Raw genomic sequence first — 18,804 nt, 5'->3', positions numbered from 1 at the left:
GTTGCTCATTTTGGTAAAAATGCAGTCCACTTGTCAGCAACAACAGGCCCAGCCAGGTCAGAATGGAACTTCCGCGAGCAGAACATCGTTTTTGATAGAAGATATCCTGAGTCGTGGAACCGCTCCACCGCATTCTCATCATCAACTTCATCATCAGCACCTGACGTCCAGTCACGGAGTACAACATCAGCAATACCAGCAATTCGCCAGTTTATTACCTGGTTATCCTTCTGCACCGCCTACAGCAACCTTCTTCCTGGGACCACTTTTTGGTAACACGGCGATGGGGGTTGGCGTGGTACCGGGAGTTACTGAACTTGCGGCCTTGAAGCACTGCCGTCGACGAAAGGCACGAACAGTGAGTGAAACCACTTGTAATCCTTATCTTTTGCCTCTTCCACTGGTGGTCGTTTGCATGATTCACTCGTCTCGATACGAAGATAAAAATATCGAAACGTTACGGCTATAGAGATTTGCTTTTTAATTCCTTCATTTTCTTTTAATTACTGAAAACATACAAATGCGCTTTTCACGCAATCGATATTGATCTCATTGAAATAAGAATGATTATGATTATAGATTTATTTTCGTCGTAGTGCTTTCATTATAATTGGCAATTCTAATGTTAAAATATCGAATCATACTCGTAACGCGGATCGTAGTTCCAATTCAGCGACGAAGTTTACTTTTAACTGTGATTTGAACTATTAGAAATTTAGATTGAACTAATTTTAGTTTAAACATTGACTAGATTAAATTTTACGACATTTTGCATCCGACATGGTGTTACAACAGTGGATAGTTACATCTTGAATTAACTTCATTTAAATAGCTACTAAGAAAATGGCAAAGCAAGGGTTTCAAGCATTCTGTGTATGTTTCTTATGTTGAGCCAAGATCTTCCATAGTAAATTTCGCAACTGTATTCTTTCTTTAATTTTTACATTGTCGCTCTAACTTCTGTTATTAACGTTTCCTGGTAATTTACCCAATAGAGAAACCAAAACTATTTAGTAATAAGTGTAAGCTTGTTTGAAGTGGTTTGTTATGCTAAAAAAATTCCATTGTCCGATCATCTAAATTCTATCTTTGCTCGTTTTCACAGTTGCAATATTCTACCATCAGCTTCCTACTAGTATGCTACTAACGAAATTCTATATGAATTTGGTATGACAAGATTAAATAAAAACGGTTAACAACGTTCATGGAAATGTCACGGAAAATAATTTAATCGTCGAAACAATATCGATCAATCGTGCAAGTAATTTTATCAGGCAGAACAAAATTACTAAAAACGCTATTGTCGAAATAAGTAAAAGTTCGTACAGGTTTGCAAGGAATCGTTTGTGTCGTATTTAGGTGTTCAGTGATCAACAATTAGCGGGTTTGGAAGCTAGATTCGAGGTGCAGAGGTACCTGAGTACACCGGAGAGGGTAGAGCTCGCGGCGGCTCTTCACCTCTCGGAGACCCAAGTGAAAACGTGGTTTCAAAATCGGCGGATGAAGCACAAGAAACAATTGAGGAAATTGAACACCAGCGCTGGAAGCAATAGCAACCAGAATTCTAATCAGCAATGCACCGGTCAATCCGTTTCCGTTACATCGCCTGCCGGTAAGCAAATCTCATATTCTTCCATTCTGATAATAAGGAAAGCTAGACTTCGTTTACAACAGAATCTAGAAAAGATTCTTGCAGATTCAGGCTCGATACGCGTTACAAATAAAATAGCTAACGTGTACACATTTTTTTCAAGGGTTTAACTTTCGCGTAATTATGTAATTAAGGGTTTAACTCTCGCCTGACAATTTCGCGAAAGATTAGTAGGTTTTGAGACCGTAATGGTATCAGCTGAAATTGAACGAAAATATCTATGTTTTTCCGCGTTTTTATAAAAAAAAAAAAAAATGGAATTATTGACACTAGGAACGATTAATAGTTACGAGAGTTTATCACAATCAGTATATCATATGTCTCATCTGATATACGATCTTACACTCGCGCTAGAAATGATTAAGAATTACGAGAACGTATCGTAACTAGTATATATCTTGTCTAACGTACAATTTGTTTGTAAGTTGTTTTTTAAAGCGATTCGTGCAAGAATCATTTCAACGTTTGCGAAAAGAATTCTTATGAAATGAAATATGAATCATAGATGATGATTTTCGCTATTGGCGACGTATCTAAATCATCGTATTCGTAATATCTTTGGATATCTATCTAGAATATCTTCGTAATATCTCTGAAATCTGTTTATAATTGTCCGTACAATTCTTAAAATTTTTGTGTCAGCAATATCGTTTTGTAAACTCGAATTCAAAGCGCCGTGTATGTATTCTACTCGTCAGCGACTTGCTACTTATGCGTTTGAACATCGAATCTCTATTTAAATTTTTATTTGAACACGTGAAAATTCGAACGTCTTGCCCCCTGAACAACGAATTGAGCAATACATTCGACTTTTCTTAAAGCGAATGCAGGATTTTATTTTCGTAATAAAATTATTACGGATCGAACGAGCTGCATATACGAAAGTTGGGTAACAAATTGGAAAGGTAAAAAGACTTTGAGGACAGGTGATCAGACAGGCGAAACGGGCGATCACGACTTCAGGGGAAAGTTATAGCTGATAAAATGGAAAGTTAGCTTCCTATTATAAACTCGATGACGCTTAAAATTTTCACGCATCGCGTAGCTAATGCAAGCGTTTAATTGCAATTGCTGGAACCCCCGTGCAGTTTCGTATCCGCCTAACAATGCGTAATTACCGCTAAACACATGTATCGACTTTTCGATAAACACGCGACCGCTCGCGTTGCTTCGCATCAATTAGCTCGGATTAACAACACGATGTGTCCTACATAATCAATTGCTCATAAATCATATTTGGAATTCTGCGTCGGCAGGAAAAAAAAGAAAGACACTCTATAAAAACTCGGAACAAGTCCGCGATATTCAATATCGCTCTTAAAAGTTTAAAAACGTCGGAAACATATCGAAATGATCAAAGTTTTGTTAACGTGATACTTCGTTTGTAATGCTCTTTCTTTTTTTCTTTTGGTCAGTTCGCGTTATCGAATACTGTTTTCTCATATAATTTCACGCATGCGAAGAAAAGGGAAATCCTAAGGATTTTTAAAGATGTCCTTCTTGCTATCGTTTCTTCGTCAGAAATAACGATCATATTCGTCCGATTCAGAATCACGTTCATGTTTCTGCTGTTTCAAGTGAATTCTCGTATTCTAATTGCGTAATTTAAAGGCTCAACTTTTTCGGAATATGCCTCGTGATGTTAGTTCGATTACTGATCAACGGTAATCAGACAATTTGCTCCCATCTTCTTCTTTAGAAAACGCTTCTATCATTCTCCTGATCTCGATATCAACTAAACGATTGCCAGTCTTCTTTGTTCATTTATGGGAAGCTGTAAAAAAAAAAAGAAGCGTGAAATGCACGTAATACGTAAGAATATATATCGAAAGTATCAATACTCGTCGTTATGGTATTTATATAGCAGACGAAGCAAATCACTGCTTCTGTCCTACTCTTTTAAAAATGTACAAAATTTGTACAAATATTCGCAACCTGCTAATTACAGTAATCGTATTATTGTACGTTAAATTTGAATTCAAACTGAATATTTACCGAAGAGATAGAAAAGAGGAGACGAGGAAAAAAGATGAAGAAAAAACTAAAGAAACGAAGTGTAGTTGGCGGACAGATAGAGAATTGTTAACGATTTTGCGCGCAGTAATTGGTCCTCGTCGTAGCCAGCAGAAAAGTAATAATCGTGGCTGAAAGTAGATGGTGGCTTGTGTATCGCAATTAAATCATTATTAGTATAAACTTCGTAATTGTGATTATCAATTTGCATTCGAGCGCGGGCAGCGCGTCGGAATTTCCGTGTACGTCAAATAGTTCCCTGTTATCATGCTAATGGACCATATAATGCAACCAAAATTCGGCTGGCAATAAATTACGCAACTTTAGTTAACTAACCAGACCATAACCGAGGTCGCAGTAACTATAATGATTAACTACCGTTGCATGGATAATGACCGCTTTTTGCCGTACAATTTCCCACAATTCCTATCCTCCGGTTTAGCCCTCTGTTATCCTTCCTCTAAATTCCGCTTCAACAGGCTTTCGCTCGATTATATTGTTTCCGTATTCTTTTATGAAGAAAATGCGAATAACAAAGATGCAATGAGAGAGAGAGAGAGAGAGAGAGAGAGAGAGACTCGAAGGAAAATTGGTAGAGGAGGATGACACAATTTTTCATTCGAGAAAACTGTATACAGAAGAGCGTTCAGACGATCAATATTATTGTCGATATTTAAGATTCTCAAGATCGTATTGACGGTATATATCGATCGTCTGGAGGATCTCTTAGATGCGATAACGTTGAGAACTTTAAATATTGACAATAATATTGGTCGTCTGAACGATCTTTAATAGAGCAATATGCGCATCTCTATGTTTCTAAATATTGAAACAAATTCTCGCAAATAAATGATATTTAAGGATTAACACTAATCCTAACAGGTCCGGTCAAATGACCGGTTTCAACGTTTAATTTAAAATCGTACATTCATTGTCATCTCTTTCGTTCGTCTAACATTATGTATTCTTATATTAATTGATTAATCAGATAATATAAGAATTTACATAAAGTTAAATCCTGGTAGGATAGCATTGCTGTTAAATTGAATTGTCTTCGCTTTTCGTAAGATTCGCGTAAGATCGTACGATTTTTACATCGGATTTCAACGTCAAATTATACGACAGAGTTATAAAAGAAGTATTTTCATTCGTTATTACTAATTTAATCTAAGTATCTTCGTTTATCAGGCGCTATCTGTTAGCATTTCACAATCAAAAATTGTTACATCGCAGTAAACGAATAAATGTCGATATGTATTTCCTACTAGTTATCGCGACGATGATGTTGTAATGATATTGTAATATGATACAGGTTATCGTTTTTAGTTTTAAATTATAGTTACGACAAGTTGAAATATAAATGAACATATAGATTTAGAGAGTAAGCAACAGAGTAGTAATATTTTTTGTTTCACTTTCAAATTTCGATTCTGATTTGTTGATTAAAAAAGAATTCATTTACATGCAAAGCTCTCTGTATCGCGTAAGTATTTATCACGTGAATTACAACACCGTAAACAACGTAGAAGACGAAACAACAGCGTCGTGCAAATAGATCGAGCAATAATTCCCGATAACTGTACCGCTTTGTGCACGCACAATGGTGCACGATCGACGCTGTTATAATGTAGTAAATGCCGTGATCTGGGAATAATTAAATCGGATTGCTCGCGTGAATTGATTTAAAGCTGTAACGTTCACGTTCGCGAACGAAAATACTGCTTTATTCCGCTTACTCCTTCTCGGAGGAACCTTTCTTCTATATTATTTTAAAAAGATATAAAATTAATTCTAATGCTATTCTTAATACGCCATTCTAACCAACTGTCTTGTTTATCTTCTTTTCAACTATCTTGTTTATCAAACTTTCGCTGAGAAAACGGCACAGCTTACGATTAAAAATACATAACAAAATATACATTTCAAAATTTGTACAATTTTCTGGGTTCTAGAATTTTCATATATATTAGCTTGTCTGAAAAGTTTCATTAGTTTTATAAGGAAATAACAGATACACAACACTTTTTGTTTTATATTATTTTATTGAATTATGTATGATCATGATAATGGAAATAGAACAAAATGGGTCATACATAATTTAATAAGATAATATAAAACAAAAATATTGTGTATCTATTATTTCCACATAAAACGATAGAAACTTCTCGGACAACCTAATATATCACCGCAATTATACTGTATTTAAATACAATATAATGAGACAGTTGCAAAAATATAACGCAGTAAATATTCAATTCCTCGTAATGCCAACATTATATATAATGTAACATACAGTGCTTGATAAAAGAATGTTTAAAATTGATATGAATTTTAGTAACTTTCGATGTTGATAACGATCATCTATTCTGTCGTATATATTATATTTCTTCATTGCTCTTATTGAATTTAACTTCATTTTATACAATCATGACATCTTTCTATACTTCTTACTTTATAAACTTTCCCTTGTCCGCCACTGTATATTACATATACGTATATACATATACAATATCAATGTATTATATCTTATATACGTTATATTAAACAATAAAATAGAAAATGTATGATACATCTATATCGTATTAAACACCATAAGACGGTATATTTTTCCAACAACGTTGTATCTTCACGAAACGATCGCTCTCTGAACCGGGGGTGCACGATTCGAACTCACCCCCGACCCCGTTGCGACTTACACCGCATCTACTCATAACCTTCGGCAAGTTGCTCGTCTCGGTAGCCAAGATGGCTTCGTTCGGTAGGAAGGGCTAACGAAGTTAGTAGACGTCTCCTTGGTAGCCAAGAAGAAGGGGGTTGTAAGGGGTGGAAAGCACGTAGAAGATGAGACCGCCTTGTCCTCGAGAGACTCCAGCGGATACCGTCTAAGGAACCCACTGCAGAGTTACGACACCCCACCACCAATTTCTCTCTCTCTCTCTCTCTCTCTCCCTCTTTCTCTTTCTCTGTCTATCTATCTATCTATCTCTATCCATCTATCACTTTCTTATCGCATGTTTCTCTGTTGCTCCCGACTGAACGTCTTACGAACCTTGTTCTTACCTCTTGTCTTCTCGATTCGGTCTTCGAGAAAATTAGTCAATTATCGGCTAAGTGCTTGGCCAGACCTACATTCACGATTGCCCACGGCCGAGGGCTGCTGTCGAGGACCTTATAGTTGTGTACCGGCACATATCTGACCCAATTTGATCAGTCGATTTTCTGACCACTGAGATAAGAACCGGGGAGGTAGCTTTTTAGAGGCATTTTCTCTGTCGGTTACGCTTCCTTTCGGTTTCGTTAGGGTTTCGTATAACGTCTGGTGGTACGTTTGATTAGCTTCGAATCGTGGGAATTAATGGCATGGGATTCGTATAATTTCTTCCTTTTTCCTTCTTCTTCTTCTTCTTTTTTTTTTTTTTTTTTTTTGAGGTAAAGAAATTGGAAGATGACGAAGAGCCTTGCGTATTCGGAGATCTGAAATTAATAAGAATGCTTCTTTGAGATACGGAGACGTAGAATTCCTATATGAAATTCGGCTTGAAATTCATGATTTTATAGGCGTTTAGCGATTTCAATGAGAAATTTAATTTAAAGTTGTCGATTCTGTTTGTAGAACTAGTAAATTCTACCAGACGAATACATATCTATAATTTCGATGTAGAACTCACAGCGAATATCCTGCCTTACCGTGGTCAAATTCCTCTTGTTCTGAACTGTGTTTACACTGTTTCCCGTCAATACGTTAACCACTCGTTACAGTAGTAACATTCGATTATTATGTTTATTTCTTCAACTAAATGTCTTCATGCTACTTCTGTTTTCTTCAAACAGAACGAGGATGAATTTGGATTAACGTCTTCAACGTGAATTTGTACAGGAGATATATAGAAGTGGAGGGATGACAAAAAAACATAAAAATACAGAAAAAGCGTAGTATAGAGATCTTGACACCTAGACATGTAGAAATACAGAGATCTACAAACCTAGGAATATAAAAATATAAAAATACATAGATCTGGGGATCTACAGACCTTGAAGTACAGAGATACATATTGAAATCTAGACCCATTGAGACCTATAAATTTACAGATCTAGAAATATAGGGATACTGAACCATAGAATCCTAAAAATCTGTAGACCTAGGAATATATGTAACAGCCTGGAGATTCAGGTATCTGTAGATCTAGAAATACAGACCTAGGAATCTATGGACTTACAAATATAAAACTATGCAGACTCAGCCTGCAGATACTTCTAGGAATCCATAAGCATAAAAATATAAAAATATAGAAACTTATAGAGACTAGAGGCTGTAGGTTCTAAGTTTCATGTTTGTGGTGTAACACTAACTTAGATTTAGGTTACTGGATCGTATCCAAAATCTACAATGTATGGATAGAGAAGTAAATATACAATATAGAGACTTAAGGATCCATCGACATAAAAATATAGAAATATAGAAACTTATAGAGACTAGGTCCTAAATTTTACGTTTGTGGTGTAACACTAACTTAGATTTAGGTTACTGGATCGTATCCAAAATCTACAATGTATGGATAGAGAAGTAAATATACAATATAGAGACTTAAGGATCCATCGACATAAAAATATAGAAATATAGAAACTTATAGAGACTAGGTCCTAAATTTTACTATTGTGGTGTAACACTAACTTAGATTTAGGCTACTGGATCGTATCCAAAATCTACAATGTATGGATAGAGAAGTAAATATACAATATAGAGATTTAGGGATCCATCGACATAAAGATATAGATATATAGACACATAATCATATGACACAACATAATCACACAAAAACTCGTTAAATCCTATAAACTTCCTGCAGAAATAAATAACGAGCTTGTTTGCGATGAAATTGTTTGCAGAACGACCGGTGGATTTCTCTCTGAGCGGCGGGCGAGAATCACGGGCGAGCAGTGACGCGCCGGTAGACTCCGACGACGATGAAATCGACGTTCTAGGTGACGAGACGCCATCGCCAACGCGAACAGGCAATATTCACGTCTCTAGGCGTGCCGGTTCACCGACGAGTTTTCATCAGATCACGTATCGTCATTCGGTTAGCTTGTCTCATCAACCCCAACACGGACAAGCTATTCAACGCCAACATCGCTGAAACGAAACAGTACAAGGTTGATATTGCTCTTTCACACGGGAGAACGTTTAATCTGAGCTAGTAAATGCAGGTATTGCATTCAAGAACGAGAAACCGAGTGATCGGTCTGAGAAATTGAAGGAAGATTTGAGAAGGGAGAATCGAGAGAAATCACGTGGATTTTTCTAAACGCTCGAATCGTTTCTCTCAAGTGCAGTCAATCGGTTTAAACAACTGTTAGGAAATCCTTCAGGAAATACGAAGATCCGCAATGCGATTTCGAAAGAATTTCCTCAACGACATTTTCCATTAATTGTGAAATTTTATTTATCAGAGCAAAATGTTTTTACAGATTGATTTAGACAGTTTGAATATTTTCATTTAAGGAACGAGTCGCAGTTACGAGAAGAATTATGTTAAGGAATATAATGTAAAAGAGGATAAATCGAAGTGACGAAGATTTGACGATTCTATACCACCTAGATCTGACGATGGATGGTAAAAGTAAACCTGTCTCGCTTATAGAACAAGATTGTTAGGAGGGACTTTTCATTTTGAACCAGTGATTAATAGAACAATGTGAAAGAACGTGAAAGAAATACGAACGACACTTTCAGTGTTAAGAATGAATTTGTGATTGAAGGAATAGTGTACAATGAAATGGTGTAATATAAGAAGATCGAAAGACTCGAGACGATGTAGAAAGTGTAAACGACTTGTAAATGACTCTTTAGCGATTAGAGTCTGGTCGATCTCTCGCGACACTTTTTATAGCGAAATGCCATAATAAAGCTAGTCTGTTTCGAGTCACTTTTTATAGCGAAGTAGAAAGTTAGCTTGTGATTCAAGTTGGGATTAAAATGTCATGATGTAACGCGATGTATAATATCACTTCCTCCCTTTCCCCAGTTACAAGTCTTTTTTATAGTTACGATTCGAATCAGTGTTACTTGTTTAAAGACACAAAGATCACATTTTACGATCACGCGTTGTCATTTGAATGAGTGTGATTTATTTAAAAAGAAAAGAAGAAGAAAAAGGTTTGTACAGATTCATCGAGATTTTAAGTTGAGATTCAGATATCGTTATTTTTCCTTCTCCTTGGCTAAATTTTCTTAAAGTTACGTATTACAATTCGTATAACTTTTATTTATTTAAAATAAGCGTTATTTATTTGGAAGAAGAGAGAAGAAAAGAAGAGGAAATACTGTCGTATAAAATCATGCAGTTTCTTTTTTAAAATTCTATATTTTTTTATTTAAAGTAAGTAAAGCGAAGAGTTAAAAAATAGACTATTTTTCAAATTAGATTTGGCGCGTTCCTATAGACGACAGATAAGTATCGTAATTGACATTTATAGGTTGTCGCGGGTCATGAACGACGAGGTCGCCTTTCGTGCAACATTATCATTCCACTAATTGACAGCCTGACATTTTCTGCTCGTCGTTTGGGACATTTTCGAGGCTTAACGCACTCTACGAGCTAAAGAAGCAGTTAATCTCGGCTTAATTCCGTGAATTAAACCGTGAATCATGTTTCATCCCCCGACTGAACTTCCTTACGAAACTCCTATACAAAATTAGACGCGTAAACCGCGTTCAGTTGAATCTTTTTAACGATGTTCTGTTTAAAAGCAAAAGCTAAAAACCGGCCAAAAGCGAAAAAATAGAAGATAAGAAGAAATCACTACAAAATTTTCAGAACCTTAAACACCCTTCAGAAGCGACGTACAATGAATCACCGATCCTAGAAATCTCAAAGCCAAAACCCTCCACATGAATAATAAAAAGAAGAAAAAAAACAAAAGAAGAAGAAAAAGAAGAAAAATAAAAAGAAGAGATCAACAAATTTTCAGAAGCTGAAAAGATTCTTCATCCGCAAACCACTGAACTCAGAGATTCTAAAACTACAAGCTCCGAAAACCAACGAACCAAAAACCAAAAAGGGAAGATTAAAAAGTTTCCACCTAATCGAAACATGACATCCCTTCGCGGTAGATACGTAAATTATCTATCCTAGAAAGCTTAATACCGAAATCCCGCGAGAGAACAAGTAATGAAAAATAAAAAGAAAAGATAAATTTCCAGAATCTCCGAACATTGTGCGGCAGACATATAAATCCAACAGATCCAGGAGATCGATGTCGAAATGGACGAGGGACAAATGCCAAGGACAAGGACTTTGCCACGACCGTCTTTTGCTACCTGTTGCCGAACGTTAGAGGTCGCGATCGTGTCTAGAAAGAAAGAAAAGGGGGATATCGCGAGCTGACAGTCCCGGAGCGTTTCCGGCTGAGCACGAAGGCATAGGCGGAGTCTGCGGAACACGTCGTGCTGCTCCCAGTTGGGGTGAATCCTAATACCCAGATAATGGGAAGTAATTGCGAGGGATCAGAGCCAGAGCGAGCAGAGTTACTCTCTCACTCTCTTTCTCTATCTCTCTCTCTCTCTCTCTCTGGATTCAGGAGCGTGTATAGAGAGAGGGTGGAGGTGTCGGCGTTCTCATCCCCTTGCGGCGCCGGAGATTCGTGGGGGTGGATGAAAAGGACGGTCCAACAGACGCGCACGCACACACATTGCCAAGCAGAGGGGTGAGAAGAGAGGTGAGAGAGGCAGAGACATGGAGGAACCAGAGGATGCGAGAGAGACAGAGACCTATAATCATATTACCCAGGCTAAATCACGCTGCATATTCTCAAATACGGATCTACGATGGATCATGGTGTTTTGTAACGGAAAAAACACTTGTGCAACGATATTCCGTTGATTGTTTGTATGTGGACGATGGAAGACGGTGTTTTGCTGGAGATCGCTCTTTTGGGAATGACGGATTACTTCTTGGTATATATTTTCGTGGATTATGATTCTGGAAATTTTGTTATTCGCTGTATGAATTTTCCTTCTTCTTTTTTCTCTTTTTAGGAAATTTATTCTGCTCTGTCGGTTCTTTTCGTTTAGCTTCGTTTGGTCGCTCTGAATGATCGTCTAAGACCTTTGCACAGTATCGTAGGCTGGTTGGTTACATAAGCCGATAATTCAAGGAGAAAGTTTGCTCCTTTGATACAATTAAAGCGTACTTGCTTGGAATTCGATAGGTAAGTGGCATTTTAGAGATGTGAAACGGAGGCGAGAAATGTTTAGGTAGGTTTTATAGGGTGATTGCATCTGTATCGAAAAAGAAGAAAATTCTCGGATGAAATTGTTATATAGAAGGTCAGACGTTTACCATATAATACCATTGATATCGTATCAGTATATATCTTGAGTTTCTCTTACAAATATGATATTTGTACGGCGAGAAATATTAGGTAAGAGAAAATACTTTTACCGATAACGTTATTTCTCATTCCTTTCCTTCGCCGCTTCATCGACACGTTCAGCAAGGGTCAAGCGTCAAAACCTTTCATCACACCTTCTCCTGACATACACCCTCGTTCAAGATATGAAGAATAAAGGCACGTATTCTATCACAGAAAATGTCTGGAAAAGATTAAAGAACGGTTAATGAATTTTACGCATGTGATGTAACAAACAGTTAGTAAACAATTCGTTAAAATCTTACCTAGGACATGAAGTACCAATTCTTCTGAACATACTGTACGATATTACGTAGAAACACATCCATAAAAATTACTACTAGATTGCAAATTATTTTGCGTTTATGGAAAATTTAAAGATACAAAAATACATATTATACCCATAATACGCAAAAAGTATGTGAAATATCTAAATACTTGTCACAATGTGTATATATAATGAGTGAACAAAATTTTTGCATATCATAAATGTCCGCAGCCTAATTATCACCAATATTATTCCAACCGATTAAGAGCTTAAAATAAACTTCAAGAACGACCAAATCTTCACAATATCATGTACCAACATCAGTTTTATTTCGACGCGCTCTTTCGGCTCTGTCTACCTTAAACATTCGCATTCAACATTGAACCGTGCGCACGCATAAGCTATATTACAAAATATTTTCTTTGATGTCGAAACGGCAGATCTCAGGTTCGCGATATTGCTCGCTCTCGAATAAGCTTTGTCGTACGCCGAGCAACGGAACCACACAGGCAACAAGCAGCAGAGAAAAGGTAGGAAGAGAAAGCAACTATCTCGTAAACTAATGAGATCATGGCAGGCCATTTATGACGTTTAAATTCCGTTAAGACGTCTGTTATTACGGCACCGTAAATAAAGGGGGAAAATTCGCACCCCTTGCCAGGCAAAAGGGAGACAGGAATGCGGCGAAAATAATGAAATAAAGGACAATGAAATGGCAGGTACAATAGCCAATGGAGCAAGGCTAGGATGGATGAGAATGAACAAGGCGGCAAGTACAGAGAACCCCCGGTGATGCGGACAGGGTGGGCAGAGGAACGACGAGAGAGGCAGCGAGGGGATGAATGGGGGTTGGTAGCTGCGCGGACTAAATGCAGTGGGCGGGTTCCCATTACTTTCATTATTTTCCGTCATAGGGGTTCGGTACCGATATGCGCAGCACAGGATACTGCAGTCTGTAAAGCGCGAGGGTGGCTTCGAATAGACAGCTACCTGGCTGTGTCCTTCACCGTCTCTTCTTCTTTGTCTTTCTTTCCAAGTGTGTGTCACTCCTTGTTCATCTAAAACGGATAATAATCAAGTCAACCTTAATGTTAATCTTAACGTGTACTGTGTAGAGATGGTATACTTAATGGAGGGGATTATATAGTGAAATATACAAGTTTTGAAGTATAAAGCAAAACTACGGGTACGGTGGGTGCATTCTTTTATCAACTAAAGTACTGATGAGTACGTAAAAAAATAATCAAATATACTTATAGATTATATATGCCTATATGGACCGAGGTTATCGAAAATTGTACATTTCAATCGGAAACCAATTTTACAACTTCAGTATCGCTTTCACTAGTGATATAGTACAAGTTAGCATATGAGACAGCACTGGAATAAGAGGAATACTCTTGCACATCATCGGTGTTGTATGATATCTGTACAGTTTTCATCAACACGCTTGGCTGTTTTTATAACCGTATTGAGTCTATTAGAAATAATAAATCAATACCCACGTTTCATTTGAGAGCCAACTCATCAAGTCTACATAATACATTGCTTGACGCTTGAGATGAATGATGTCTAATGGATGATGATGTCTAATACCTTAGGTACTGAGAGCTGAGAAGAGTTTACTTAGTGAGGAGACTTTATCGTCATAAGGATTTGTATATCTAGGAGTTATGGAATTATTGAAAGATTAGAGAAGATGAAGACGTGATTTTGGAAAAACTATGATCTATGAAAAATTGAGACGTTTACGTGTCTGTAAAATGAAATATATACATATCGCGGTACCTAGTATTGTTGAATATGATTTCTTAATGAGTTCTACGCGATTAGTATTCTAATTATCTGTGAATTATTGTGTTATATACCTATTCGTTTGGAAATTTATTTTTCTACTTGGAAAAATAGAATTCGCAGCGAACGGATTTAACGTAACATTCTAACAAGTTTGAGACTTAACACAAAAATGTTTTCGAAATATTGTACCAATAATAGGTGCTAAACTCTAAACTTCGATTATTATTATTCATACTGTAACGGGTCTTCCATGCTACAAATTGATATCGTAACGTGTAACGATGTAACGAAGCGAGTTCGTTTATCGCTAATCTGATTTCACGCGGTCGAGATGCTGATGAGAAAATCGCACAATTTCGCCGAACTGAATTACAAAACGTGTTACGCGCCATCCAAAAGTCGACTACCTGATAATTGCATTCGTAACAGCGGTCTATAATTTTCCCTAGATTCTAAGAAAGTATATACAGGGTGTCTGGTCTTGATCTGTTATTCTAAAAATCTCAAAAAGTATTTGTACATCATATGAAAGGGAATATTTTTAGAAGAATTACAGGAGACCGGAAAGAAGAGATAAGAGGTGCTTATATTGTTCAATGGAGGCGTTAAGATCAGGTAAAGATCATTTGTCTTTATCTAATAATAATAATAATAATAATAATAATCGGTGTTGCTCGTTAATACTCTCTATGAAAATATATTAATCAATTTATATGAAAAGAACATTGATTTGGAAGATATTTTCATTTCAAACAATGCAAAACGATATAATTCAATTCATATAACGATTAGTATTCGTTTCACAATATTTTAATATCTACAATATTACGTGAAATAATCATCACATAAATAGCTTTTATAAAGAATACGGCAATATTCTTAAAAAATTACAGGAGAAGTCTAAAAAGTTCAGTGATTTTATACCGCTAAATATGATCGACAAATTTACATTACATCGTACACTAGATTGAATACATTATAGATTACAAAGTGTATAATCTGAAACAGTACGTCATAGGTAGATCAAAGGGGAGAAGATTATCGTACGTACAAGGCACCCCACACGCACGTACTAATTCGAGGAAATTAAATTACGTTAGCTAGTAGATAAGATCTATGAAAGTTTCCATGCAGGATCAATAAGAGTTTATAAGCGACCATATTATAGAGAGATGCTTAGAGATTCGATCACATGTCCCTGATTAAATACAGCCATAATAATTCAATAAAACATCGAATTCCAACACGTTTGTAGCTGATAATTTTATTAAGATCCCAAAGCAGTAAATTGCAAAATTTTGAAATTAAGAAGGAGACAAAATAGTATGCTTTCTATCGGTTATTACACCTCGGATTTTTATACAAATTTACGTTTTTATGTGCACAACTAGAGAAAATTGAGACCTATCTATTAAAAATTATAATCGCTCCTACTCTACTTTGGGTATTCTATGTATTTTTGCACATTGTACGCGTTCCGTACATTTTTGCACTATTAAATTTCATCTAAATGCATAAAAATCCACAGTCTACCGATAGTTGACTTGCTTGAGCTTAACTTATCTGCAAAAAGATAAAATGATATACCACTATTCATCGATATGTTAATGAATGATATAAATAATATTATAAATATCATTGCTAGAAATATTACCTTTGAAAGATAAGGAATATACAAGACTGGATACGAGAGGAACGCAATCTAAGAAGTTAAATCATTCACAGGGCTAAAAGTTTGCAAGCGGTGGTTGAGAGACAACAGCAGTTCTGGTTGGTGCGGCGTCGAGAAAGGGGGTGGAAACAGACTCCCAGTAGATTTATTCGAAGGGTGCGTAGAGACCATTGGATTGACACGCGGCGACGTCTTGACAGCTTGTTAGGCTAACGGTTGCGTGCTGTTCATCGAACACGCTTGAGCCTCTTTACTGCTCTTTACCTTGACATTTCACTTCTGATCAAGCGTTATACCATTGTCTGTTCCTTGTTTCCTGGTTGCATCACCGTTCTCGAGATCTAAAGTAGTTGTAATCGTAATTACAGCTATCGATCAATATTTTTGTCTAAATATTTTAATGCCTATATTAAAGGTAAATATATGATACGACACCCAATTGGTCTCAATAGATATAAACGCACAAAGTTAATTCATATGCGTATAAAAGTAAAGATCATTTTTGAACATAAATTGTGTTACAGAGTATGATACATGAATACATTTCGAGATTCTTCGACTTTCAGATGACTTGTGACGATTTTTACAACTATGGGATCATGTATTTTCTGGTCCTCGATCTCTGCATGATCTACTGCGAATTCCATGTCCTTGGAATCATAAACTTCGAGATCTGTTGGCATAAATCAATTAATTTTCTACCTTTAAACTAACGAACGATATATTTCATTTTTATTTTAATTAAATAGTTAATTAACAAAATTCTAACAGCTCCGTATTTAAAAAATATTTATCCAACTAGAATAACTTTACAGGAGAAAAAAAGAATGAAAATACCCACAGCATAATATCTGTTGAAATCTGGAGAGCCGGAGGAAGGATCAGGATCGACGAGAGGATATTCGTGGTGCAGGGAACAGCATTACTGTCCACGTGCCGTTTAACTTGATCACCCTGGCCAATCTGGCCTCATTTCAACCTCCAGTTACTACGGCACTTCCGCTAACAAATAATATTGTTGACGACCCTGCGGGGGCGTTCTGATTCGATTTGCTACACTATAAAAGCGTGCTGCTGGGGAGAGCCAGTAACAGAACGGGGAAAGCTTCGCGACGACTGACGAAGAAGAGATGAATAAAAAGGAAACGAAAGATTCAAGGAGAGTGAAAGAAACAGCACAGAGAGGGGGCTGAAAAATTGTATATTACTGATATTTCACTAAAGCACGTTTTTTGAATAATAAGATATTGATCTTAAAGTGATCTTGGTGCAAGGAAAAATAAAATATTTTCAATAAAATAAAAATAAGAGTGAACGCAATATTTATATTCTAATAACTAAAGAATGAAAACGAACATAAAATTCATGTTTTAAAGACAAGTTTAGTAAGCAAGAGGTATTTTCATTAAAGTTTTCAATTGCAAATAATATGATATGACCTTAAAAAAATGTTATCAACATAAAAATATATGTAAAAGCGAAATGAAAATTTTATTCATTGCAATTGAACGATTTATACTAAGAACCTCTTAGTATTAGTTTGTACTAAGAATTGGTTAATATTAGGTTAAGTGAACTGTTATACCAGTTGAATCCGTAAGTGGGCTCCTATGTATATGAATTTCAGTTATATAAAATATATATTTATACCGCAACAAATTTATGTAAACAGAGTTCTACTATATTACAAAATAACAATAATCAAATACTTTGTTTACGATATAAACAACGATGGATCGCAAATATTGTAATCAGATCGTAAAATCGTTCCTTATGCTACCAGTTTCACTCTCTTATCAATCTCACTTGTCCAAGTATTAAAATATGTCGAGAAAAATCTAAGAAAACTCAACAAGAATCATTTTCATATAAAATCCTTTAATTATCGATTCATTTGTCATAATTAATTATTGTAACAGACTTTTAACGATACATACGTGCGGACAGGGAACACGAGTGGGCAGAGTGGCACGGGTAAATTCTCGTCTGGAAGAGAGGAAGGAAAAAAATAATTATCAACGTGATACAGACGACAACGTGCTGGAAAGCATGGCTACGGTCTAATTAGTCCGGTTATTTAGTTAGGCAACGGAGATGCGAGAAGTTTACTCGGCCGTTCGGTGCTAGAGCCACTAAAGATTCGTATCTCCAGGACGTGTTTAAAAATAATTACCATGGAAGATTCAGCGATAGTCACGGAGTCGTCCTCACCTTTGTGCTTCCTGCCCTATGAAGTGGGCCCTCGTTGTTACGGCATAAAGGCAGCCCAGCCAACCCCTTCAGTACGTCCTCGCGTCTCTTCCGGCACCGCTCGAGTGCCTCCTCACCTTTCAACCACTCTATCACCGCGTTTAAAGAAGTAAAGACCAAAGGTTCTTTACCGTTTTAAGAGGTTAGACCGCTTCGAAAAGGAGTTTATTCGACGATGACAATGTGACAAGGTGTGCTACGGGGATATGCCTTATTAAATTGACGGATACACTACACTGCTCGTATCACGAAACGAATATCAGGTAGACGTTCAATAGATTCGAGAATCGACCGAGAAGGATACGATAAAGAACTAAAGACTAAAGAACTCTTGTAAGTTTAAAGTGGATCACGAAGAACAATCGGCGGAATGAGAGATCACGAGTTCACTAATTTGGCGCGATTTTTGATAGTGGTCAACAATCGGCGCAATCGTCCTGCCATCTACATAAATCCGCGTTAATTAATTCAATTCAATATATATAGATACCGCTACCGCTTAGAAATGCCTAAACGGTTGTTTATCTTTGACAAGATGAATTTTAATTATAGAATTACGTATATATTTAATTCCAATGATTTTGTACTTTACAATCGCTATAGCTACGTACGATAGAACATTACGCAGCAGTTAAGAAGTAGTAAAGTGATGTTTAAAAAGACAAAGTATTTTTGTAAATGGAATACTTTCATGATACGCTTTGATCTTTTTTGCTAATTAAATAACAAAATAAAGTGAAA

At 36.4% G+C, this 18,804-nt stretch overlaps 1 protein-coding gene and 1 long non-coding RNA gene across 13 annotated transcripts; one reads left to right on the top strand and one right to left on the bottom strand.

Moving 5' to 3' along the window:
- The first annotated feature begins 19 nt into the window (after nt 1–19).
- bsh (brain-specific homeobox) lies at nt 20–9,180 on the top strand. Its single transcript, XM_069122892.1, has 3 exons — nt 20–358; nt 1,360–1,612; nt 8,552–9,180. Exons 1-3 carry the CDS (start codon nt 20–22, stop codon nt 8,800–8,802), a joined length of 843 nt encoding a protein of 280 aa, XP_068978993.1. The 3' UTR covers nt 8,803–9,180.
- Nucleotides 73–18,750, bottom strand: LOC138184704 (uncharacterized). 12 transcript variants are annotated; one of them, XR_011174384.1, is made up of 10 exons: nt 18,025–18,741; nt 17,751–17,799; nt 16,356–16,486; nt 15,796–16,154; nt 13,335–13,402; nt 12,109–12,260; nt 6,714–7,138; nt 3,270–3,425; nt 219–506; nt 73–160 (listed from the first exon to the last, which is right to left on the bottom strand). It is a non-coding gene; the product is annotated as an uncharacterized LOC138184704 (long non-coding RNA). The 12 variants fall into 12 exon arrangements; XR_011174386.1 differs by lacking the exons at nt 73–160; nt 219–506 and adding exons at nt 7,352–7,485; nt 11,451–11,945 and having other exon boundaries at nt 1,897–3,425; nt 18,025–18,750; XR_011174385.1 differs by lacking the exons at nt 73–160; nt 219–506 and adding an exon at nt 16,655–17,002 and having other exon boundaries at nt 1,897–3,425; nt 17,987–18,742.
- Nucleotides 18,751–18,804: the final 54 nt, after the last annotated feature.

This window comes from Bombus flavifrons, chromosome 11 (assembly GCF_040668555.2).
Source record: "Bombus flavifrons isolate JBK064 chromosome 11, iyBomFlav1_principal, whole genome shotgun sequence".
NCBI classification, from domain to species: domain Eukaryota; kingdom Metazoa; phylum Arthropoda; class Insecta; order Hymenoptera; family Apidae; genus Bombus; species Bombus flavifrons.
This window is presented reverse-complemented; position numbering and strand designations above follow the sequence as displayed.

Coding starts and splice junctions, on each gene's coding strand:
- bsh (XM_069122892.1), top strand. CDS start 20: ATGCAGTCCACTTGTCAGCAACAACAGGCCCAGCCAGGTCAGAATGGA. Junction 359..1,359: donor GTCGACGAAAGGCACGAACA/GTGAGTGAAACC, acceptor TGTCGTATTTAG/GTGTTCAGTGATCAACAATT. Junction 1,613..8,551: donor TTCCGTTACATCGCCTGCCG/GTAAGCAAATCT, acceptor AATTGTTTGCAG/AACGACCGGTGGATTTCTCT.